Source organism: Tachysurus vachellii, chromosome 18 (assembly GCF_030014155.1).
Source record: "Tachysurus vachellii isolate PV-2020 chromosome 18, HZAU_Pvac_v1, whole genome shotgun sequence".
NCBI lineage: Eukaryota > Metazoa > Chordata > Actinopteri > Siluriformes > Bagridae > Tachysurus > Tachysurus vachellii.
Window position 1 is genome coordinate 19346889 of NC_083477.1, and position 21171 is coordinate 19368059.

At 42.0% G+C, this 21171-nt stretch overlaps 1 protein-coding gene across 1 annotated transcript; it reads right to left on the reverse strand.

The window, feature by feature from the left end:
• Window positions 1-8436: 8436 nt before the first annotated feature.
• LOC132860692 (catenin beta-1-like) lies at window positions 8437-20207 on the reverse strand. Its single transcript, XM_060891967.1, has 16 exons — window positions 19979-20207; window positions 15147-15196; window positions 14135-14359; window positions 13765-14018; window positions 13273-13511; window positions 12968-13169; window positions 12722-12866; window positions 12318-12421; window positions 11824-12162; window positions 11494-11652; window positions 11280-11399; window positions 11046-11196; window positions 10268-10389; window positions 10121-10181; window positions 9536-9775; window positions 8437-9369 (listed from the first exon to the last, which is right to left on the reverse strand). The coding sequence occupies exons 2-15, from the start codon at window positions 15157-15159 to the stop codon at window positions 9570-9572; spliced, it is 2340 nt and encodes a 779-aa protein (XP_060747950.1). The 5' UTR covers window positions 15160-15196; window positions 19979-20207; the 3' UTR covers window positions 8437-9369; window positions 9536-9569.
• Between the last annotated feature and the right edge of the window lie 964 nt (window positions 20208-21171).

Consider the following 21171-nt stretch of genomic DNA (forward strand, 5'->3'; position numbering starts at 1 on the left):
AGCATTTGGATTTAGGTCTGGAGAGACTCCTGCTTTGAGGAAAGATGAGCCAGGGATCCAGGAAAACTGTTAATCACACATCATCATTCATCTGGTCAGACTGCTGTATGGTAGTATGAGAAGATGCTTAATCTATGCAGCACTACATTTCATTCACATTGTGATTGATACTCTTTAACGCCACAATTATAAATAAATAAGCACAATGTGCATTGAGCTTCATTAGGTTTTTAGCTGAAGATTCAAACTATGGATACTAACCAATCGTAACATCATGACTACATGGCCAAATCTATACGCACAAGTCTTTTGCAACACGATCCAGTCACAATTTTCTTCATATTCCAGCTGTGTAATCATCTGGAGACTTTGCTGCTATCTGGTAGACGCTTCTGAGCTCAAGTGTAACTGCATGTGGATACATTTTTATATTCCATATACAATCAACCCATCAATAAAAGAATAGTCTTGAGACACTTTCAGCACGATATTCACAACATAACATTCATTCATTTTCTACCGCTTATCCGAACTACCTCGGGTCACGGGGAGCCTGTGCCTATCTCAGGCGTCATCGGGCATCAAGGCAGGATACACCCTGGACGGAGTGCCAACCCATTGCAGGGCACACACACACACACTAGGGACAATTTTCCTGAGATGCCAATCAACCTACCATTCATGTCTTTGGACCGGGGGAGGAAACCAAAGGTGCAAAGGTGGAGGCGGGAATCGAACCCCGACCCTGGAGGTGTGAGGCGAACGTGCTAACCACTAAGCCACCGTGCCCCCGCAACATAACATGCAACCTGTTAATTATGAATTATACTGCACCAATATGTGGATTTCTTGCTTTCTTCAGCATCAGTGCTAAATTTGTAATTTGCACACTATCTATCTATCTATCTATCTATCTATCTATCTATCTATCTATCTAGCTTTTCTTCCTTCTTCGGGACATCAAATGTTCCAATCAGGTCACTCATTGGTCCCTAATCAACCAATAACAATCAACCTACTAATCTAGGAACACCGCACGATGCGGTATGATAACGTTGCAAAGCCAACCTGTTTAAATCGGACCCGTTAGACTCACTAATAAGGGAGATCTCAGTATTCCTCATTATTTGCTGCTTTCATCAGGAACCTCAAGGGAGATTAATGAGGGCAGCCATAATTGGGTGGAACTGGATTGAATCGCCGCATTTGCGTATTTGAAAACATGTAAATATTAATGCCTTTAGCTTGACTGGGAACTTGGTGCTCCAGTTTATAGAGTCTTCTAGACTTTATCTACTCTAGTAAGCCAAGTCTTTATGCCTTATTCTCTGAGCTCTAAAGCGAACAGTTGAGATAAGAAAAAGAAAAAAAAAAAAGATTTAGGCATGTATTTTTCTCCCAATTGTGACTTTTTAAATATTGTCAGAAATCTTTCCATCTTTTAAGCTTTATTTAGTGAAAGAACCAAATAACGTGAGGACGGTAAAGCGTCCAGGAACCAGATTGGACTCGGGGACTGTCGAGGACGTTAGCTATATAATATATAATACATTCACAGATTGCTGTAGTATCAGAACAACACTTTACAAAAACATTCATTGATTATTTTCTTATACTTCTTATAAGATATATGTTATATTATTGTGTATTAAAAACAGAGTTGGTGCTTTACTGTGTTTAATTGATTTATAACACCGTAATGATTTACTGACAAGAACATTCTTCTTATTTGACAGTCCTGGTGTGTGTATGTGTGTGTGTGTGTGTGGAAGGGAAGGTGGGGGTGTAGACTGACATAAAAGAGACTCAGGTCCCTGCAGGTCTTTATCCCACCTGTGCTGCTTTAAAAGGAAGGGAGGGGGAAAAAAGAGTGATTTAGAGACTGAATGAGTGTGCTGTCAAAGAGAGCGAGAGACAAAGAAAAAGACAACATGTCCAGACTGATCACACACACATACACACCTCCTACTCTTTTTTTTAAATAAAAGCCCTTTCCTTCAAGCACACTGCCTCACTACTTTTAGAACCGTTCTGTACATATCATCGATGAGATAAAAGACATCTCATGCCCAAACAACACACCATGACAAAGAACAGGAATGACTGACTGACTGAGGTGGTCCGACTGCCGTGTGGGTGAACAGGACGGGTGTTTGGGTCTAACCCTTATCAAGTACACCTGTCCTGGCTAATCAGACATCAGCAGTTTACTGTTAGATCCTGTAGTCAGTTGGAGTCCAAAAGCTGCACAAATTCCAGGTGGAATTTAAGTTGAAGTTAGTCAGTGCTTATGGATTAAACAAGATTTGTGGAGTAAAATATATATTGTATTAAATGTAATGTATAATGTGTCTCTATGTTCCCGGTGATCAACGATATGCAATGTGATTTCTAGACATATCACATGTTCTGCGTCACATTTTCCACATTAAATATTTCACTTTTTTTTTTTCATTCATTCATCTTCTACCGCTTATCCGAACTACCTCGGGTCACGGGGAGCCTGTGCCTATCTCAGGCGTCATCGGGCATCAAGGCAGGATACACCCTGGACGGAGTGCCAACCCATCGCAGGGCGCACACACACTCTCATTCACTCACACAATCACACACTAGGGACAATTTTCCAGAGATGCCAATCAACCTACCATGCATGTCTTTGGACTGGGGAGGAAACCGGAGTACCCGGAGGAAACCCCCGAGGCACGAGGAGAACATGCAAACTCCACACACACAAGGTGGAGGCGGGAATCGAACCCCGACCCTGGAGGTGTGAGGCAAACGTGCTAACCACTAAACGTGCTAACCACTAAACCAAAAAATTTTTTTTTAATTTACTTAATTTTTTTGTTTTATTTCCACATTAAATTTCAGACCGCTGACACGTATTTATTACACATTTCTATGCAACTTAATAAAGGTTAGTGAACGATGTTAACATACAGTGTCTTGGTGCTGCACAATCTGGAGGTCGTTTTCCATCATTTTGTTTGAAGGGTGTACAAACTTTTGCATGTCCGTCCAACTCCCCATCCGCCCTCCCTGTTTGCTCAGTAATCATAGGACATCTTTAGATTTTTCTCTGAGACGTCACAACGCCACAAAGCGATTTATATGCAAATTAGTTTAATCCATATTTAAATACTGTGTGGAAATCTCAGGCAGGCCAGATTTAAATGTGTGTGTTTGTTCAGCCGTGTCATCGCTTGCTTTGCTTATTCTGTTTATCGATGACCTTCTTTCACTGACAGAGAAACATACACACACATTCATCGCCTACTAAACTTGTGAGGACCTTCCATCGATGCCATTATTAATGAATTCTATGCTATACTTCAATCTTAATCTTAATCTTAGTAACCAAAAGAGAACTGAAAAATATTTAAATCTAAAATAAAAGTTGCAGGATTTGTTTAAACAAAGGTTTCCTTGTTGGGACCAGACAAACGTCGTCAGATATTTCGTCCCCATCAATAAAAAACACACATACACACACACACACACATAAACCACATACTCTTGAATGATGTTGTATAAATAATACATAAAAACAAAATCAGTAAGATTTGTTTTGATATTGATTTGTTTTTGAAATCTCAGAAATCGATCATAACCCGAGAAAAAAACAGACGTATCTTTTTATGGAAACATTTCCGGGTTTCAGAAAAAAAATCTTTAAAAAAAAAAATCGAAATCCTGTCGTTGCTATTGGTTACAGAATCCGATATCAGGGTATCAGATATCAGATCGATGCCATCGTTAACAAGGTGCCATAGACAAGGTGCTAGCTGGTGCTAGCTTGTATTATACATACACACGTTAACGCAAATTACGTTCAAATCTATACAATGACTGAAAAGATACAGTGATGTAAGATCGAGTACGAGGAAGGTTTTGCTTTTCAGTGTGAAGCTTCATCTTCGGGTCTTTAGTTACAGATGAAAACGTTACAAGCTTTGTGTTACGTTTTACGTTTACGCCCACATTTTCCTCTCTCGCACATGGTGGATTAGGTAAATAACTGGAGAATCAGAAAACAGTTTTAGGTTTTCAAGTGAACTGTATGGATGAAGTAATAAAATGGATGTAAGTCGGTAAATATAAATATTAATAATCTCAAATTAGGATCTCATCAAACATAGAGAGGGAGAAACGAGTCCCTGTCCAATTACTTACAGAACGTAGTGCACTTTCACCCTGCTTAAAGTCGATAGGTCTGTTAGTGTGTGTGTGTATGGTCCCAGTCCTCATAATATTCATTATTATTGACTGTCCAATGTGTGTGTGTGTGTGTGTGTGTGTGTGTGTGTGTGTGTGTGTGTGTGTATGAACGAGAAAGGGACGGATTAAAGACTCCAGGGAATCCAGGAGGTGTCCCAGCGGTCCTCATTATCCCCCTATTGGGCCTTGCTGTGGCCAAACATGAATATTAAAGGGTGTAGCGCTGAAGGAGTAACCTGACTCTGTGTGTGTGTGTGTGTGTGTGTGTGTTCAGTCATGAAAAACGAGCAGAAATAAATGAAATTACGCTTGCACTGAGAGAGATGAGCTAAAGTTTACTGGACCATGTGGTTTAATTTACATTTTTTTTTTTTGTTGTTTTCTCAACTAGCTTCATAATATTTGCTGAAGCAGTCCCTTGTGAGAATAACCGTGCTGAGCCTTTCCCTCGATCCGAGACTCCTGCAGAGGAATCGTTGTCCAGTTCTCCATGCAGTGGTTGTGTATTTGTGTAGTTAAGTTTGTGTTATGTATATTTTTCCTTTCACAAGCTAGAATACTAAGCCAACTGCATGAACTATTGGGTTCCTCATAAACATTCGTTAGAGACAAAAAAAATACGTACAGCATCATTTTAAAACACTTTAAAAAATAAACTAAAGCATATGTAGCTCTTAAACTAATCTTTAACAATGAAGCAAGGATTATATTCTATACTCTCTCGTATACATGCGAAGAAATCTCCTGACTAGACCGAGAAGAGGTTTCTGAGGTCGTAGGGTCACGAGGTCATTGTCTCTGATTTCCCAGGGAGAGAGGTCCGGGGTCATAGGGGCGGAGCTACGGTTCAACCCGCCTCTGGCAGTGAGATGGAACAATGGCCCAGGGCGACTCGTGATTGGCAGATCCTCAATCTCTTAATACCGCTTGAGGGTGGATTGGATCACATTGGGCCACAAAATACCGCTTTGTATGATCACATATACTGTACTTCGTATCAGTCTTATAATCTATGAGTCAACAAAAATTATTAGCTAAAAAAATAAAAAGACTTCAACCAGAATGACGAATTTGTTCCAATAAGTTCTTGGTAACTTATACTACATACTAATCCTTGTAGTCACTTGAGAGCACAAGCTAGTATTACACCAATGGGTGAATTCTTGATTTTGATTGGTCAGAAGGTTTTTTTTGTTTTTGTTGTCCCTGATAGAGGTTAACGCTACGTAATAGTAACCGGCGGTGATATGGTTTTCATCGGACGTTGAAGTTTTCATCGTTTCTGGAAGGAGTCTCCAGTGTCAGAACTTTCTGTCCTAGTCAAAATGTTATAAATGTATCTATATATAGTGCTTGATAATGTGCTTCGCTTTACATCGTTGATTTGTTTTCTGTAACAGCATACCTACCTCCTAGTGTTTTTATTCCTCACACCTCCTTCCGTCTCGAGCTGCATATGAGGAGTTGTAAAGCCTTTAAAGCAGCTACTTGCGTTCTCATGCTGTGACATCATTTATTTACGTCACATGACATCACTTATTCATGTGACACCGAGCCTTTGATCCTGTGTCCTGCACAGGACAGCATCCAGAGTGTGTGTGTGTGTGTTGGGGGGGACTGAGAGAGAGTTCACTTAGAGCTAACCTGCTTAGAGACGAGCCTCGAGTCAGCCTTATTGGATTTTTACCTTTAAGGTAATCTCTTTGATCTGTTGATGTTTTGCTTTCATCTTCCTGTTCCAGCTACCAGTGAACACCTGCACATATGCAAGTGTGAGTGTGTGTGTGTGTGTTTGTGGACAAGTACCTCTCAAAGCCAGGAGCCTCTGCGGTTGCCAGGCAACAGTCCTCTTGTTCTTGTGAAAGCAGACTGTGTGTGTGTGTGCTATTACATTACGGCTGAATCAAAAGTTAGCTAATATACTGTAGACTCTCTAAATATCATAATTTTTTTTTGTATTTAGATATCGTTTTATTACACCGTACCCCTATACATGCAAATACGTTGTTCCTAACTTCAGACTTGTTGCCTGGAATGTGCTGATCTCATTTCCTTCAGTACGAAGATGAAAGGACCCACTTGTTTTTCCTCGACGTATTAAATAAGGCTCTGTTCCTTTTCTTTTATTTAAAGTCAGTTTAAACAATCACGCAGTTCAAACGCCAGGTTGTGACCCTGTCTTCATTAAATGTGAGCTTCTCTGTCTCACACAGGTGCAGTGTGTAGCCTCCAGCGAAGTGTGTGTGTGTGTGTGGAGGTCACGGAGTTCTCTTGTATTTCCTCTCTCGCTCGCTCTGTCTAAAATCTCCTTCCATCTCCCTTATCTCCCTTCCCCTCGCTCCTCTTTGATCCTTTGATATATGACTCCGGTGTGTTTCAGCTTGTGTGTGTGTGTGTGTGTGTGTGTGTGTGTGTGTGTGTGTGTGTGTGTTTAAGGGGGACATGGGGAGCTCCTAGAGAGCCTTGGAAAAATATCTGCACCCTCACGCCTCCTGTTTTGTTTTATTTCGCAGCACAACATCATTACAAAGAAAGACAAATCCTTCTTCCTCCTACTCGTTCTGAGAAGGAGGGATGAGCGTGTGATCTGTTTGAAGTCGCTGGTGGAGCCAAAGCGCCATGGCACGGCTTCAAACTGGAGCCGGCCGCCTTGGCGAGAGCTCAGTGAAATTCCTTGCACCACAACAAAGAAGGGGGGGAGGGGACAAACTTTTCTCCCTCCATCCCCCCCTTTCACCCAAGTATGAGCATGTGCTACAGAGCTAGCAAAGTCAGCGTCTCTCTGCTTACAATAAACGTTAGAAATATCTAAAAATAAATAACTACACAAACTAAACTTTTGGATAGTAAATTGGTTTAGAAAGTAGCTAGCTACGCTACTAGCTACGGTACAAGCTACTAAGGCCTTCGAAAAAACGTTAGTAAATTGTTCCAATTTTAATTGTAGTCTGTTTTGGAAATTGCTTCTGATTAAATTCTTATTAAACGAATAACCAACTATTTTAACGTGGCGCCATGACTTTAAATCACTGGCACTAGCATCGTGGACTTGAGCACAGGATGTTCCACCACAGACACATTTAAATGAATTAAAGATTAATAAAAAATGTTCGCTTATAAACAAAGTTCTAAGGGAAAGAGAGAACTCACTCCGCTTCTCGTGGTTCACTTTGTTTCTGGAAAGATCGAACTAGTCGGTTTCCTCGTGCTGCAATGCTTTAAAAAAAAAAAAAAAAAAAAAATTGTACTCGATTGGTTCATAAAGCTACAAGCTGCTTTCCAATTAACTTGTTTCTTCTTCCACCAAGAAATCTTGAGATCGACGTACAAATGGTGCTCAATTAAAGTGCTGACGCTTGCATTATGTTTATATTGTGGGAAATGGGACCAAAGGGTGAGACAGTAGCAGTCAGGATTCCTTCAGGAACCCACAGGATTCGTCAGATTTCCATCAACAGTGGAAGGCATTGGGTCAGAGTTCATTTAGGTGTGGAGAGGATTAAGATTTTCTCCCGGAACAGAGAGGATTGTTCAAAGTTCCTTAGGAAGCAGACAGAAGCGGGAAGCTTTCCTTCAGGATGGTGTGGGATTCCTGGTCCAGACACACGCTTGTAAAAATGCTCATGTTTAGGACGCGATAAAATGTATCCGTCATATTTAATATACATCGTTTTAGCATTTTGCAGCAACTGAACTAGTCCTGAAACAATCAAGAGGAATAAAGGAAGAGATCCTGCATGCTGTACATTCCCTTTAACATGGCTATACAAAAGCTTAGGCTTCTGACATGATAAAGAAACAGTATCTATTTATAAAAGAAGGTTGACTAGTTACACACACACCCCGATGCCTCTCACTTTGATCTCAAACACACCAGAAAAAAAAAAAGAAAAAAAATAAATAAAATTCTGTACATCAGTGACGTTAAACCAATTACACACAAGGGCTTCAAATAGCATGACGATGATGGCGATAGACATCTTTGTTCCTGATAATCTGAAGCATGAAACACAGCTGAGGATACGACAGTCCTCTTCTAAGCATAAATATATAATAAGTTACTTTATAATTTATCTGTTTACATCTATGGTTTCATAACACAGCGACCAAGAAGCTGCACCACACAAAACAAAAATCTAACACCATAGAATCAGCACCTAATGATAGTGAAGAAAGGAGGGGAAAAGAAAAAAAAAAAAGTCCTTGGATACACAGTGGAATAAAAGTCTTTTATTGTTTAGCTATGTCATTATCCATGTTCCCAAAAGAAGCCGCACAGGCAAACGAAAACAACGACGTCGCTTCAATAGAGAGACTACCTCAAGATAGCATAGAAAAGAAAGGAAAACAAAAATAATCTGACAAGTCTGTGCCCCCCTCTCCTCCCTTGATCTCCATGTTTTCACCCCACACCTTATATAGAACAAGTGTGACACTGAAAAGTGCCTCTCCAGGCATACTTTTTTCTTTAATAAGAATGCATATATTTCTCCCAATGCTCAACAGCTGATCGTATAAAAAAAAAAGAAAAAAAAAAAGCTACACATCGTTACACTTTGTCAGATTACATAGAAACCGATTATTAGTGTTCGACACCGTTTATGTGAGAAAGCTTGAGAAACTGACATGAGGCAAGTCCACTACAACACTACAGAAGACAAAAAGGAAATACAAATTACCGCTGAAAAAAAAAAAATGGAATACATAATAGAAGTCAAAACCAAGCTAGGAGGTCAGCATCGTAGACTGATCTTAAAAAAATAAAAATAAAAGGAAAATTGAAATAAAAACAAAGATAAAAAGGTTTACAGTTCCATCTTTAGACCTTCTGTCTTTGCTGTTAAAAGAGCACCCGCTTCCAAAATCCAATCTCGACTTCCCTTCCTCCGTCATGGCCAAGTGTGGAAAAAAAAAGGTCCAGAATAACAACAACAAAAAAAGGGGGGGTTGGCATCCCTTCCTCTTGTTCCTCGTAGAAAACTCCCTCTAATCTCCAACAGGTTTGTACATGTATGTGTGTGTATGCAGTGTGTGTGTGTGTGTGTGCGCATTGTGTCAGGCACTTTCTGATATGCTCGCCCACCCGCCGCAACCCTTCGGTGACTCTTTAGGCAAAAATCACAATCCAGTTTCATTCACGCAATACAGCTGCAATGAAAAACAAAAACGATTTTAAAAAATTTTTAGCTTTATAGGAACAAGTGGTTACCAGAAATGAGTGACCTTACAAAAAGTGAATCATTTGAATCATGGGGTCATGTCCGAAACGTCCTGTACGTTTTAGCCATAAGTTTTTCTTGTTCCTTTCTCTTACCTTCTCTACTTGCAGACTGTGTGTGAGAATGTGTTTAGAGGTCCGTGTCGAACCAGGCCAGCTGATTGGAGTCTGTGGGAGGAAGGCCGTCCATCAGGTCGTGGCTGTGGCCGAGGTCAGGAAGCCCCTCCACTGGGTACTCTGCTCCGGGATGGTGACCAGCGAGCTCATGTTCCAGTATGCCATCCATGCCCAGGCTGTCCTGGGCGTAGCCTGCGTGGAAGGAGCGGTAGCTTGGCTCTATAACAGAGTGAATGAAAAATGAGCGCACAGAAATACAATAACCTTCTGTTTAAAACTCAAAATATTAATGATGCATGCATTCACTTATGTTTCCCCTAAATATTCATGATACGCTTACCACTGTAGGAGTTAAAGAACAAAAAAAAAAAAAAAAGAAAATGCTACTAAAAACTATATTAAATAACTTAATGAGATCAGTGTAACTCAATATATATTACACTGAGCTAGAATTACAATCTTAAATAAAAGTCGGAGTATGATCACACTAACATCTATAAACCAAGACCATTTAACGGTTTCAATATAATGGATACAGCAGGGAAAAGGTGACAGGACTCTTACCGTCTGTTCTGTATCCAACAGGCTCTCCCTGAGCTCCTATATCCAGACCCATATCACCAGTCTAAGAAAGAAGAACAGAAAAATCGAATGGAGGCAGACTGTTAATCAGGTGTGTGTGTGCGCACCTTATTCCCGGGTGTTACCTACCTCGTTCCAGGCCATGGGCTCTGTTCTGAAGAGAGAGCTAGTGAGCTCAACAGACAGGCGCTTCTTGTAGTCCTGAGGTTTGTCCTCAGACATGCGGAACAGCACAGCTGCCGCATACGTAGCTAGACAAAGAGAAAAGCGGGATTTAAAAATAAATAAAAACCAGACCAAAGCATTACAGTTTAGTAACATTAGCAGCAAGATTACCCAATTTGTTTCATTTAAGAATAATTGTGTAGACTTCATCAAGGCTAATTATAATAGGATTTTGTACTCGAGTACACGCAGGATCTTAAATGAACAGTAAACGTAACGAGTGCCTGAAACTTCATGGTCTGATGAACTAAATTACGGGATTGCCTTTTCCAAACGAGGACACATTGTGCTACTTTGAATTCGTCCAAAATAAGCAAACCTCAGAAGACAGCTGTCCTTATGCTGCCTTCCAAATAGAACAGACTGTACCTGTCTAAAAAAAGCTGAAGCAACGAAAAGGCCATGAAGAACTGATCAAGCCCATATAGCTCCTAAACTGCTGTCATACATTAGTTTGTAATCAAAGGAAAAAAATAAAAAAAATTGAAACTGTTTTACAAACTGAAATTTCAACAATTTCCTTGCAAATGGTTTGCACTTTTTGAGAGGAACGTGTATCTGATGAGCAGTTCAAAAGTTGGAAAAAGCTATTAAACATAAGGTTTTTCTAAACATTTAGATTCTAAGTTTAGTCTAAGCTGTAAACAGTTTAGCTTGAAACCACCCGCCTAAACACACTCACCCACTCCCTCGTTCCTGGAGTGCAGCAGTTCAGTGAGAGGTGCCGTCGCTCCCTCGGCTTCGATGGCCTCGGCCGCTTCCTTGTCCTGTGCCAGTTCGCAAAGTACGCCTGCTGCGACACGCTGGATGTTCTCGATCGGTGAGTACAGCAACTACACAATAAAGCAAAAAGGCGGCTCTTGAGTATCGGTGCTTTTGTCATAAATATCATCCGAGTCAAGAAGTCATTACAGACCTGAACAAACAGAGGGATGGTGTTGAGTCCTCGGATAACAATTCTGTTGTGCACATCTCTGGCCAGGATGTGGAGTGCACCAGTACAGCCCTCTACTATCTCCTCCATTCGAACTCCCTCCTTGAAGAGCATGCATACAAAACAACCGTAATCATAATCTTAAGAGAACGTGTCCGAGTATAAAAAAAAAGTAGTCATTTGCCAAAATACTCACCACAAATTGTTGCTGTGTGCCTCCCATGGAGGTGCGTCTCTGGGTGTCCTGGTGTGCCCTCACGAGCAGCTGGACTAATCGGGGGATGGCACCCTGCTCGCGCAGAGGTGCGTGATTGGCTGGACATAGTGCCAGGTTACGGATCAGACCAACTGTGGCCTGGGACGGAGGAGCACAACACAATGATAAGACTTGTAAAGCAGACATGAAAATGGACAAACAGGCAACAGAAGCAGATCTGATGGACAACTACGTAATTCAAATATCTATTGTAAAGGGGAAAAAAAAAGGTTAAAAGATTCTGATTAAAAGCTGGTGAAAACCTTGTACCTTAATAAGCGGCCAGTGTGAGGGTGGGTGCAGCAGTTTGACCACCACTGGAAGACCGTAGTGCAGACGCACAGCATTCTGGGCCATTTCGGCGTCCTGGTGTCTGGAAGTGAGATGGCGGAGGGCGCACACGGCTGGTTCTGTGATGTCCTCACGGTCTCCAGCTCTAAGCACGGTACGCACAAGTGACTCGATGCCGCCGACCTGGCACACCATCATTTTGTTCTTGTAGTTGTTGCACGTGAGGTTGGACAGAATGCCGGCGGCACACGTCACCACATTGATGTCATCTGAGCCGAGCAGCTGGACCAGGGTGCCGAGCAAACCTTCCATACCCTCCTGTTGTGGGCAAAGAAAATGAAGGCCATGTTAACAAGGATAAAAATAAAGAATGAGAATCAAATACAACATGCTTTGTTCATTTTTAAATAATATTACTAATTTTGTTGTGTGTGTGTGTGTGTGTGTGTGTGTAAAAAACAGAGTGTGAGTACCTGCTTCGTGGCAGCATCCGACAAGTTTCTGAGGGTCCAGAGGCAGTTCTGTACCAGACGCTGACTGGGGTCAGTCAGATGAAGTCCAAGAGCTTGCATGCCTCCTGTGTATAAAAAAAAAAAGGGGGCACACAAATCAATTAAAAATCACATGTAAAGAAAGTATGAAAAAAATAAATGTGCATTTCCCAGACACCAGATTTACAACAACAAGAAAAGCCTAAAGGGTTAAATTAGATTATATTTAAAGCCTTGAATTTTTAAAATGTAATTCCAGCCAAATGAATGCTTTCTAACGAACACGCTTTGTTCCTCTAGCAAACTAATTGTGTTAGTAATTATGTCATATCCAATAAAGGCCTGGACACTTTGATCATTGCGTATGTTTGCTTGTATAAACGCACCAGCCTCCACAATGGCGGGTTTGTTGCTGGAGCAAACGGACAGCACTTTGAGCACACGGCTGGTGGTCCACAGAAGCTTCTCGTACGTATAGGTCCTCATGATGTTCACCAGAGCCTGAGGGCCTCCGCTAGCCAAGATGATCAACTAAGGAAAACAAGCCAGTTTGCTTAGTCCACACGTCGGTTCAACAATATTACAAAATCAGCAGCAGAAACAAATGTTATGAATCGGTCATACATCCTCACCTTGCTTTCCTGGTTGCCGTAGGCCAGGATCTGTAGGCAGTCTGTGGTGATGGCGAGGAATTTAACGTTGGTCTTGTTCAGCAGGGCGACCATCTTCTGCAGGCCGCTGGCCAGACGGACGGCCATTTTAGCTCCTTCCTGGTGCAGTAGGAGGTTGTGTAGGGTGGTGATGGCGTAGAACAGCACGCTGTCAACTGGAGATCTGTCACACATGTTTAGAGCACTTTACTCTATAGTTAACAGCAACTCTGCTTCAAATAGACATTTTGTTACCCAACCTGTGAATATGTGTATGAATTTCTTACCCCAGCATCTTGACGAGAGCAGGGATGCCACCAGATTTGAAGATGGCGAGAAGGCCCTCCCGGTGGTGGGAGAGATTGTGCAGCGTGCCGGCAGTGCAGCGTGCCGTCTCCACATCGGCAGTGTTCTGCATGGTCCTCACGATGGCCGACACCATCTGAGGGGAGCGCATGATGGCGTGCCGTGACGCCTCCTTCTTCGACAGCTGATGCACCATGACGGACGCCTTATTTACCACCACCTCCAGAGAGAAAAGGTAGACGGTTAAAAAGCGAAACATGCTGCTCCAATTTTGTGAAAACTCTTCTCTAAAGTCCTCCTGTCCTTTTTTTTTATTTTTATAGTGAAGATGCTACACTACAGAAACATTTTTGGGTCAACCTTAAAATAACCCGTACCTCGTTGATTCTGAAATACAGTCACAGTTAGGTTAAATCTCCTAGGCCAAAAGATATACTTTCATTAGTGAAGAAAGAAATCTAAGCAATTTTCACCTGGTCTTCATCATTGAGGAGCTTGGTGAGCTCTGGAATAGCCCTGGTAGCAAGTTCGGCATCATCCTGATAGTTGATGAGGTTGACCACAGCGTGTTTGAGCATCTGGGACGGCTCGGCCAGCCGCTGCACGTTGGTGGGGTTAGCGGAATCAAATTGGGTGGTGGGGATCTGCATGCCCTCATCCAGGGTCTCAGGAAACATGGCGGCACGGACACGCTGGGCACGAGTCATGGCGTATTGCCCGTCCATTTCTAAAAAAGAAATAAAATTAATTATGGATGTTAGCGTTGCATCAAGGCACACAGCAATCTGTGTATGTGACAAGCTACACTGCTGTCACCACTAGACCACAGAAACCAACTCATACCTGCTACATGCTCCGGCGTAAAGGGCTGACTGAAGCCCTGCTCCCACTCATACAGCACCTGGTTGTCCAGTTCCTCGTCCTCTGGGTTCCCCTTGCCAGAGAGTGAGGGTGCCGTGGTGGTGGCTCCAGAATGGATACCTGAGTCCAGGTAGGACTGCTGCTGCCAGTGGCTCACTGCAGCTTTCCGGTCCTGCTCCATCGCCATGTCCAGCTCCATCAGATCAGCTACACCCCCACAGCAAAGGAGCGATGTTAACATTAGACAGAGCAAAGTAATAAATGAAAAAGAAAAAAAAAAACAACAAACAAACAAACAACTCTTAAAAACGTTTACCAGTTAAACAACTAGAAAACTTCAGCAACTGTGCCTTTCATCTACGGTTGACAAACGAAAATTTATTTCAGTTCACTACTTGCACGATAAAGTGCTCAATTCTAGACCCTGACTGTCCATTAGCGCTTCAATAGTTCAAAGTGCCCGTGGATCCTGTAGGTGGAGCTTTATAAAAAGGAGTTGGGCTCAAGTAGTAACCAAATTATAATTTCCAGCATTTAGCAGACACCATTATCCAGAGCAACTTACGTTAAGGGCCTTGCACAGGGGCCCCAGCAGTGGCAGCCTGGTGGCCCTGGGAATCGAACTCAACCTTTCAATTGTTAGTCTTAACCACTAAACTACCACATCCCTCAATTAACTTTAATGTTCTGCTCTTAAAAAGAGTGTAATACATGCACATGTTTTACTACCCTGAAAACTACATGCAGGACATGCAGGCAGAGTAAGTAAGCCATTATATCCTGCACACTACAATGGCTAGCTTTCAGACTTTACACCAAGATCTTTCTACATGTCTCAACACAACCTGTCCAAGCATCAGTCACCGTGTGTGGCACCAGTAGAGGTGTTTGCGTACGCAGCGGGGGGAGGGCACCGTGTTTACCGCACAAACCTGCTCATTTGCTTCCCGACTATAATTAGAATTTCCAAGACTGTCGAAAACCGTGTACTTACTCTGGGTAGCCATCGTGATGCCGAGCCGTCAGTCCGAACTACTTCCGAATCTGCGGGGGAGAGCAAAGAAAAGCAGTCGTGAATGTAAAGAAGAAAACTCTGTACAGAGTGCAAGTTGGCAGAGCTGAGAAAGAGGACATGCGATACGGGCTTTTACAAACAAGCTGAAATCCGAGCGGCTGTATTCAACACGCTGTTCCTTTCAGACAACAGCTGTCTGTGTGTGAGAGGGGGCTCGAGTCATACAGCCTCAAGCTGCGTGTGTGTGTGTGTGTGTTCTCGGGGAAACTCCCAGCATTCAAGCAGCTGTGTCTCACCCTCCACACACACACACACACACACACGAGTGAGTCATCCTGGCACTGGCAATAAAAACATTCCTGAGGGTTAGTCAGCGTCATCCATCAGCGCTTGATGAGAGTATCGAGATGTGCTGAACAATGTGATGAAGATCAACAAGCTAATTGAACATAAACAGCCTTGGGATAGACAGACCGATTTCTACCAGACGCTTTTAAATGGTTTATTGCACTGTGCCCTGACTGGGTCTGTCTGCATCTCACTCTCGATCCCAAGTCTGCAACATAAAAACTTGCCTTTTCTTTTTTTAAGACACCGAAACTAAAATGACTAAAATTTAAATGGAATCTGGTGGAAACTTTGGACCGTTACAGACTTGATTCTCCAGGGAACGTCTTATACCCACAATTAAAAGAAGTTTTTCATAGTGGAAAACTCAGTAGATCCTCATCAGGTCTTTGAAAAGTTTGAAAGAATTATAATTTATACATATCAACTTTCACCTTTTTTATAAACAGCTGTTCCAGCAAAAGCACATTTTATGCTGAATTTGCTAGTTTTTTTTTTTTAATATGCTGACTAGAGTACTTGTATAAACATGTTCGAAGCCACGTCAGATCAACACGAGACGAGATTGCCTTCATGTTTCTGCTGAGCGAGAGAGGATGTAGACTGAATCCAGGACAACGGAAACCACTTAGGTACGGCTTCCTGTGCTGCGACTCGCTGGGCCGACGATTGAACGCCTCACGAGTTCCACGGCAGTTTGGTCTAGAGTGTTTTCCTTTTTGCAACACGGCCAAAAATCGACTCACCACTAATTTGAATTCCCCTTGAGCTACCAAGGAAGTGATTGAAGATTAATTCAACATTGACTAAGAAGCAAATCCTTTTACCAGTCTTGCTTTTCCACTGGTGGTATTAACAAATCTACCAAAACAGCATGAGAACTAATGAATCTACTGAAAACCACAATGTCTCTAACGTCTACATCTCTGTAGCTCTTCAGCGTCTAATAACGTACGTGATGGGGACGAGTGATCGAGTACACGCAAGAGGCAGCAGAAATCGGTCACAAACTGGTATGAACTCATGCCTCATGAACCCTCTCTGGGCGGCTCTGGGGTAATTATCTATTTTAAAGGTGATTTTTTTTTTTCCCCCATGGGAATCAGCCAGGATGGTGATTTTTTTCATCCTCCTCTGAGAAAATTGCAGGGAAATTACTTGTTTACCCGTTCCCACACCCAGGTAAACATTTCAGTCTGGATGGACATGTCTGTGATTGAGAAAAGGGGAAAGAAAGAAAAAAAAAAAAAAAAAAGCCGTGTTTGCTGCCATTTGCTGTATTTTATTTAGTCTCGTCGTCTTCGCATGATTAACCCTCCCCAAGCTGTGTGAAACAGACGTTGACTCCCAAACTGCATGTTGTGAAAGGATCACGATCGCGTCAGCTCAGTGAATGTACGGGTTCCTGAACATGCTAGAAGCTCGCTCCACCTGGGGATATACCCCTCATATTAAATTGTCTTGTCTTGATGTTGTGAAACACTCCACAGTATAATCTCGGAAATAGCTGACCAAAAAAATAAATAAAATTAGTCAAATCATGTAAAATAATATATTTAACAGTTAGTTTCCAAATTTAAGGAAATTTCATTTTTTTTTTTTTTTTTTTAGAAAAAGAGCAGAGTGTCAGAAACTACAGCCTCGAGCCCAAAGAAAATGATAGTGAAAGCTGTGCCATGTAGCGCAAACACAAACACAGCTGAGAGAAAAATCAGGGCACTACCCAGACTCCAATAACCACATCCGAGAGAAAGGCGCAGCTAACATCCGAACCGTTGGCCAAAGACCTGCTGCGGCTCCGTTTTGTCAAGACACCACAGGCTTCTCGAGAGCCTGTGAGAGAATCATCTCTGTCGAATGAAATGCAAAACTAGCTTCACGAACGAAGAAAAAAAAGCTTCTCAAAATAAAGTAAAAAGCACTCAGTGTTGGTTGCCAGTTTGTTCTTTAGGAATTGGGGGGGGGGGGATTTCTGTCTCTACTTGCATTATATATAAACGATTGAGCTTTTCATGCCTCGTTAGCCACATTAACATTTGAGAGGAGCTTAAAATACAGCAATTCACACCGTTCTTTAGGCTTAAAGCAGTTAAGCTGCTCATCTGAAGCTCTTACTCACAAAAAAGAGCCCCTTTTACACTCAGGTAATTACAGGAACCCACATTTATGAAAACATCCTGCAGTCAGCATCGGACATTCCAGTGTGTGTGTGTGTGTGTGTGCGTGTGTCTGCCGGGGAGGTACTGTACAGCACTTCAGACGTCTGCCTACACCGAAGCAGACAGAAAGCTTCTTAATAGGAGGAGGGAAACTGTAGCGCTGTGAACTTGTGCCAAAGTTAATAAATCGGGCCCTTTTTTTCCCAAAAGCGGGCGAAGGGAGGTTTTCCAAAACGCTCCGAGCACACAGAGGAGCAGCTGTGGCTATGAAAACACACTTTGTAAGCAGTTCATTCAACATCGTTTAGAAAAAGAGAGAAAAACATTTCAACGCATTTACCATGAAGCTGAAAACACTTCCGTGACTGCCTCAGGAGTTGCTCAAAATCAGAGTGGAATAAAGTGATAAAGCCTCTACATGACAAACTACCTATTATTAACCACACTGTTTTTCTTTTCCCCTTATTAAATATTTCACCTATCTGCTTTTTAAGAGTCATCTTTGCCCAAACGGAAGTCATTTAGAAAAGCCACATCCACGAACATAGCGCAAGACACGGCACGGCCCGCCGTCACGTCTTCATTAGGACTTACTACGCAGTGATGGAAATAAAGATGCTAAGGCGACTAAACTAAATTACACTAAACATGTTATTCTCCTTCTACATTTTCCGTGCTGTGGCGTAAGGGAAAGCGGATGGAGCTCTGCTGGGGTTCCCCCCCCTTCTGTGTCTGTAAGATCAAAGAGCAGCTCTATATCCTGCTCCTTCGTTCTCCTGCCTCTGCACAAACACTAGTGTTTATTTCCTTACGAAAGGCTGTTAAAGGTGCTGCCGATGAGACGAGGCCTGTGGTAGAGGAGGGATTGCATTAAAACGCAGTCTAAGGTGCAAGAGTTTCTGAAGAAAAAAAAATGCATCAAGAGTGAAGTGAGCTGTTCTTAGAAAACACCACACTAAATTTGTATGAACTCCTAGGAAAATAAGGCAATTGGGTTTTTAAGCAAATATTTCTTGGCAGCACACCGATATCACACACACACACCGAATTTACCCCGTATGAACTCGATCCTGGTGCAGTTTACAGATTACTAACAGATTAGTGATTCGTTTCGACACCGATTCAAACTAAAACGACTCGACAGGAGAAAGTGAATCAAACACCACACAGATTTCTGAACTGATCCAAGAGACGGAGTCGTAGACAAAAAGAAATCAAAGCTTTATGGGAATGTTTTCATCCCTACAAGCCTCACAGCTTTGCTTCAAACCAAACGACTTGTTGTGTTTTATTTTAGCTAAATGAGAGAACTCGTGCTAAACAAACTAAATAAGAAATCCATAAGAAAATCTTTACTCACGTTTTTGAGCATAATTACAGAACTTACTTAACAATCCAAGTTTTAGGTGTGTATAAAAGTGTGACAAACTCTTAGCTGCGTTCACGTGTTGATTTATTCCTCCATTTTGTGCATTTTTATGAAAAACAGGTTGCAATTAAGTAGCTAGAGAACTTCTTTGATAAACCGAATACACGCAAAAAAAACCCATAACTTTATACATTTTAATGTAATATAGTAACCTTTAGTGCAGCTTCAAAAACGTTGACACAATAAAAAAAATCCACCTTTTTAAAAAAAAAAAAAAAAAAATCAAAATAAACTAGCATGCTAGTCAAATGTAGCTTGAATAAAGAACACTCGTAGTCACACCTATATTCGAGTAAGTCCCGCCTCGTCACACAGGATTGGCTCATGTCCACAAAAAACGCCGCGCTGATTGGCTAGTGAGTGCACGCATACCGCAAAGCCGTAGTGCGTGCTGATTGATAACCAATCCGCTCCCGTATGATAGAATACGGGTAGGAAAAATAATAAAACAAAAAAAAAAAAAAAAAAAAATTAGGTATCTAAACAGTGGTTTCTTTTCTCTCTCTCTCTCGCTCGCTCTCTCACACACACCTGAAACGTGCGGGTAGTTGTGGAGTTTTGGTGCAAAGAATGTGAAAATCTAAAACACAAATCTATTACAAGTAAAAAAAAAACATTTCAATGTGACGAGAAAAACCGATGGCTAATTATCCAAGTAGTCAGAAATGTCACTTAGCACGTAGTTAGCGTAGAAGGACAAAAAAAAAAGTTATCATTAGTTACAAGTCAGTAATAAGAGCTAAAAATCGCTCGTCTTTTAAAAGCAGACACACGAAGCTAGTTAGGAAAAGTAAAAACGCTTCGACGGCTAACAGAAGAAACGCCTAAACTTCTATGAACTCTCTCACACACACACACACACGTTATAAACGTACCTGATAGCAAAGAAAAACGGACAACCCGTTTTTTTTCCCCCTTTTTTCTTCTTCTTTAAGCGGCGTGAGAGCAACGCTGTCTGTATCCGAGACTGAAATAAAAAAAAGAAATAACCGTCCGTCCCTCCGCACCGCCGCAGCTCGCTGTTATGTTAACTGGAAACTGGAGCCTCAAAATGGCGTCGCGTCACTGTCGCCCCTGCCCGAGTCGCACTGCGCATGCGCACTGTTCTCACGCACACCGCACACCTCAGAGGAAGTTCTTATTACGGTGAATGCGGTTTAATGTATCCTACCGCGTAGTTAAAAAAATAAACCGCTACCTGCTGTGTGTTCGTGTGGGTTTCCGACACACGTGGAATAACGACCAGAACGCTTTGACGATTAAAGTACGATACAGATAGCGATAAATTTGTTTATTATTAATGAACATGTGTCCGTTTGGCCACATTTCGTTCGAAGTAAACTATGTGGTATGTGCGGAAGGATACGGTGTGATGATGGTGTCTGTAGTTCGGTCGAGGGCCATTCATTAGTACGGAATGTGCCTGATTTGAACAGGATTTTGGAGGATCAACTTTCAAAGTAGCTTTTATGTTAAGACCGGGTATTATTCACGACATTAAATAAATAAAAAAATATATATAAATAGTACGTTTTTTTTTTATTTTTTACTTAGATTGAGTTTTATATAATCTTAGGTTTGATGTTAAATCATTTGGCCTCCTGATTTACATTTACTTTACATTTCCAGTATTTTTACTTTTCCAGAGTGACTTACATTATCTCATTTTTTTTTAATACAACTTAGGGTTAAGGGCCTTGCTCAGGGGTCCAAAAGTGGCAGCTTGGTGGACCAGGTATCAAACTCACAACCTCCTGATTGGTAGCCCAACACTCCAACACTTTAACCACTAGGCTACCAATCAGAAGGTTGTGAGTTCGATCCCAGGTCCCCAACACCTTAACCACCAGGCTACCAATCAGAAGGTTGTGAGTTCGATCCCAGGTCCCCAACACCTTAACCACCAGGCTACCAATCAGAAGGTTGTGAGTTCGATCCCAGGTCCCCAACACCTTAACCACTAGGCTACCGATCAGAAGGTTGTGAGTTCAATTCCAGGTCCCCAACACCTTAACCACTAGGCTACCAATCAGAAGGTTGTGAGTTCGATCCCAGGTCCCCAACACCT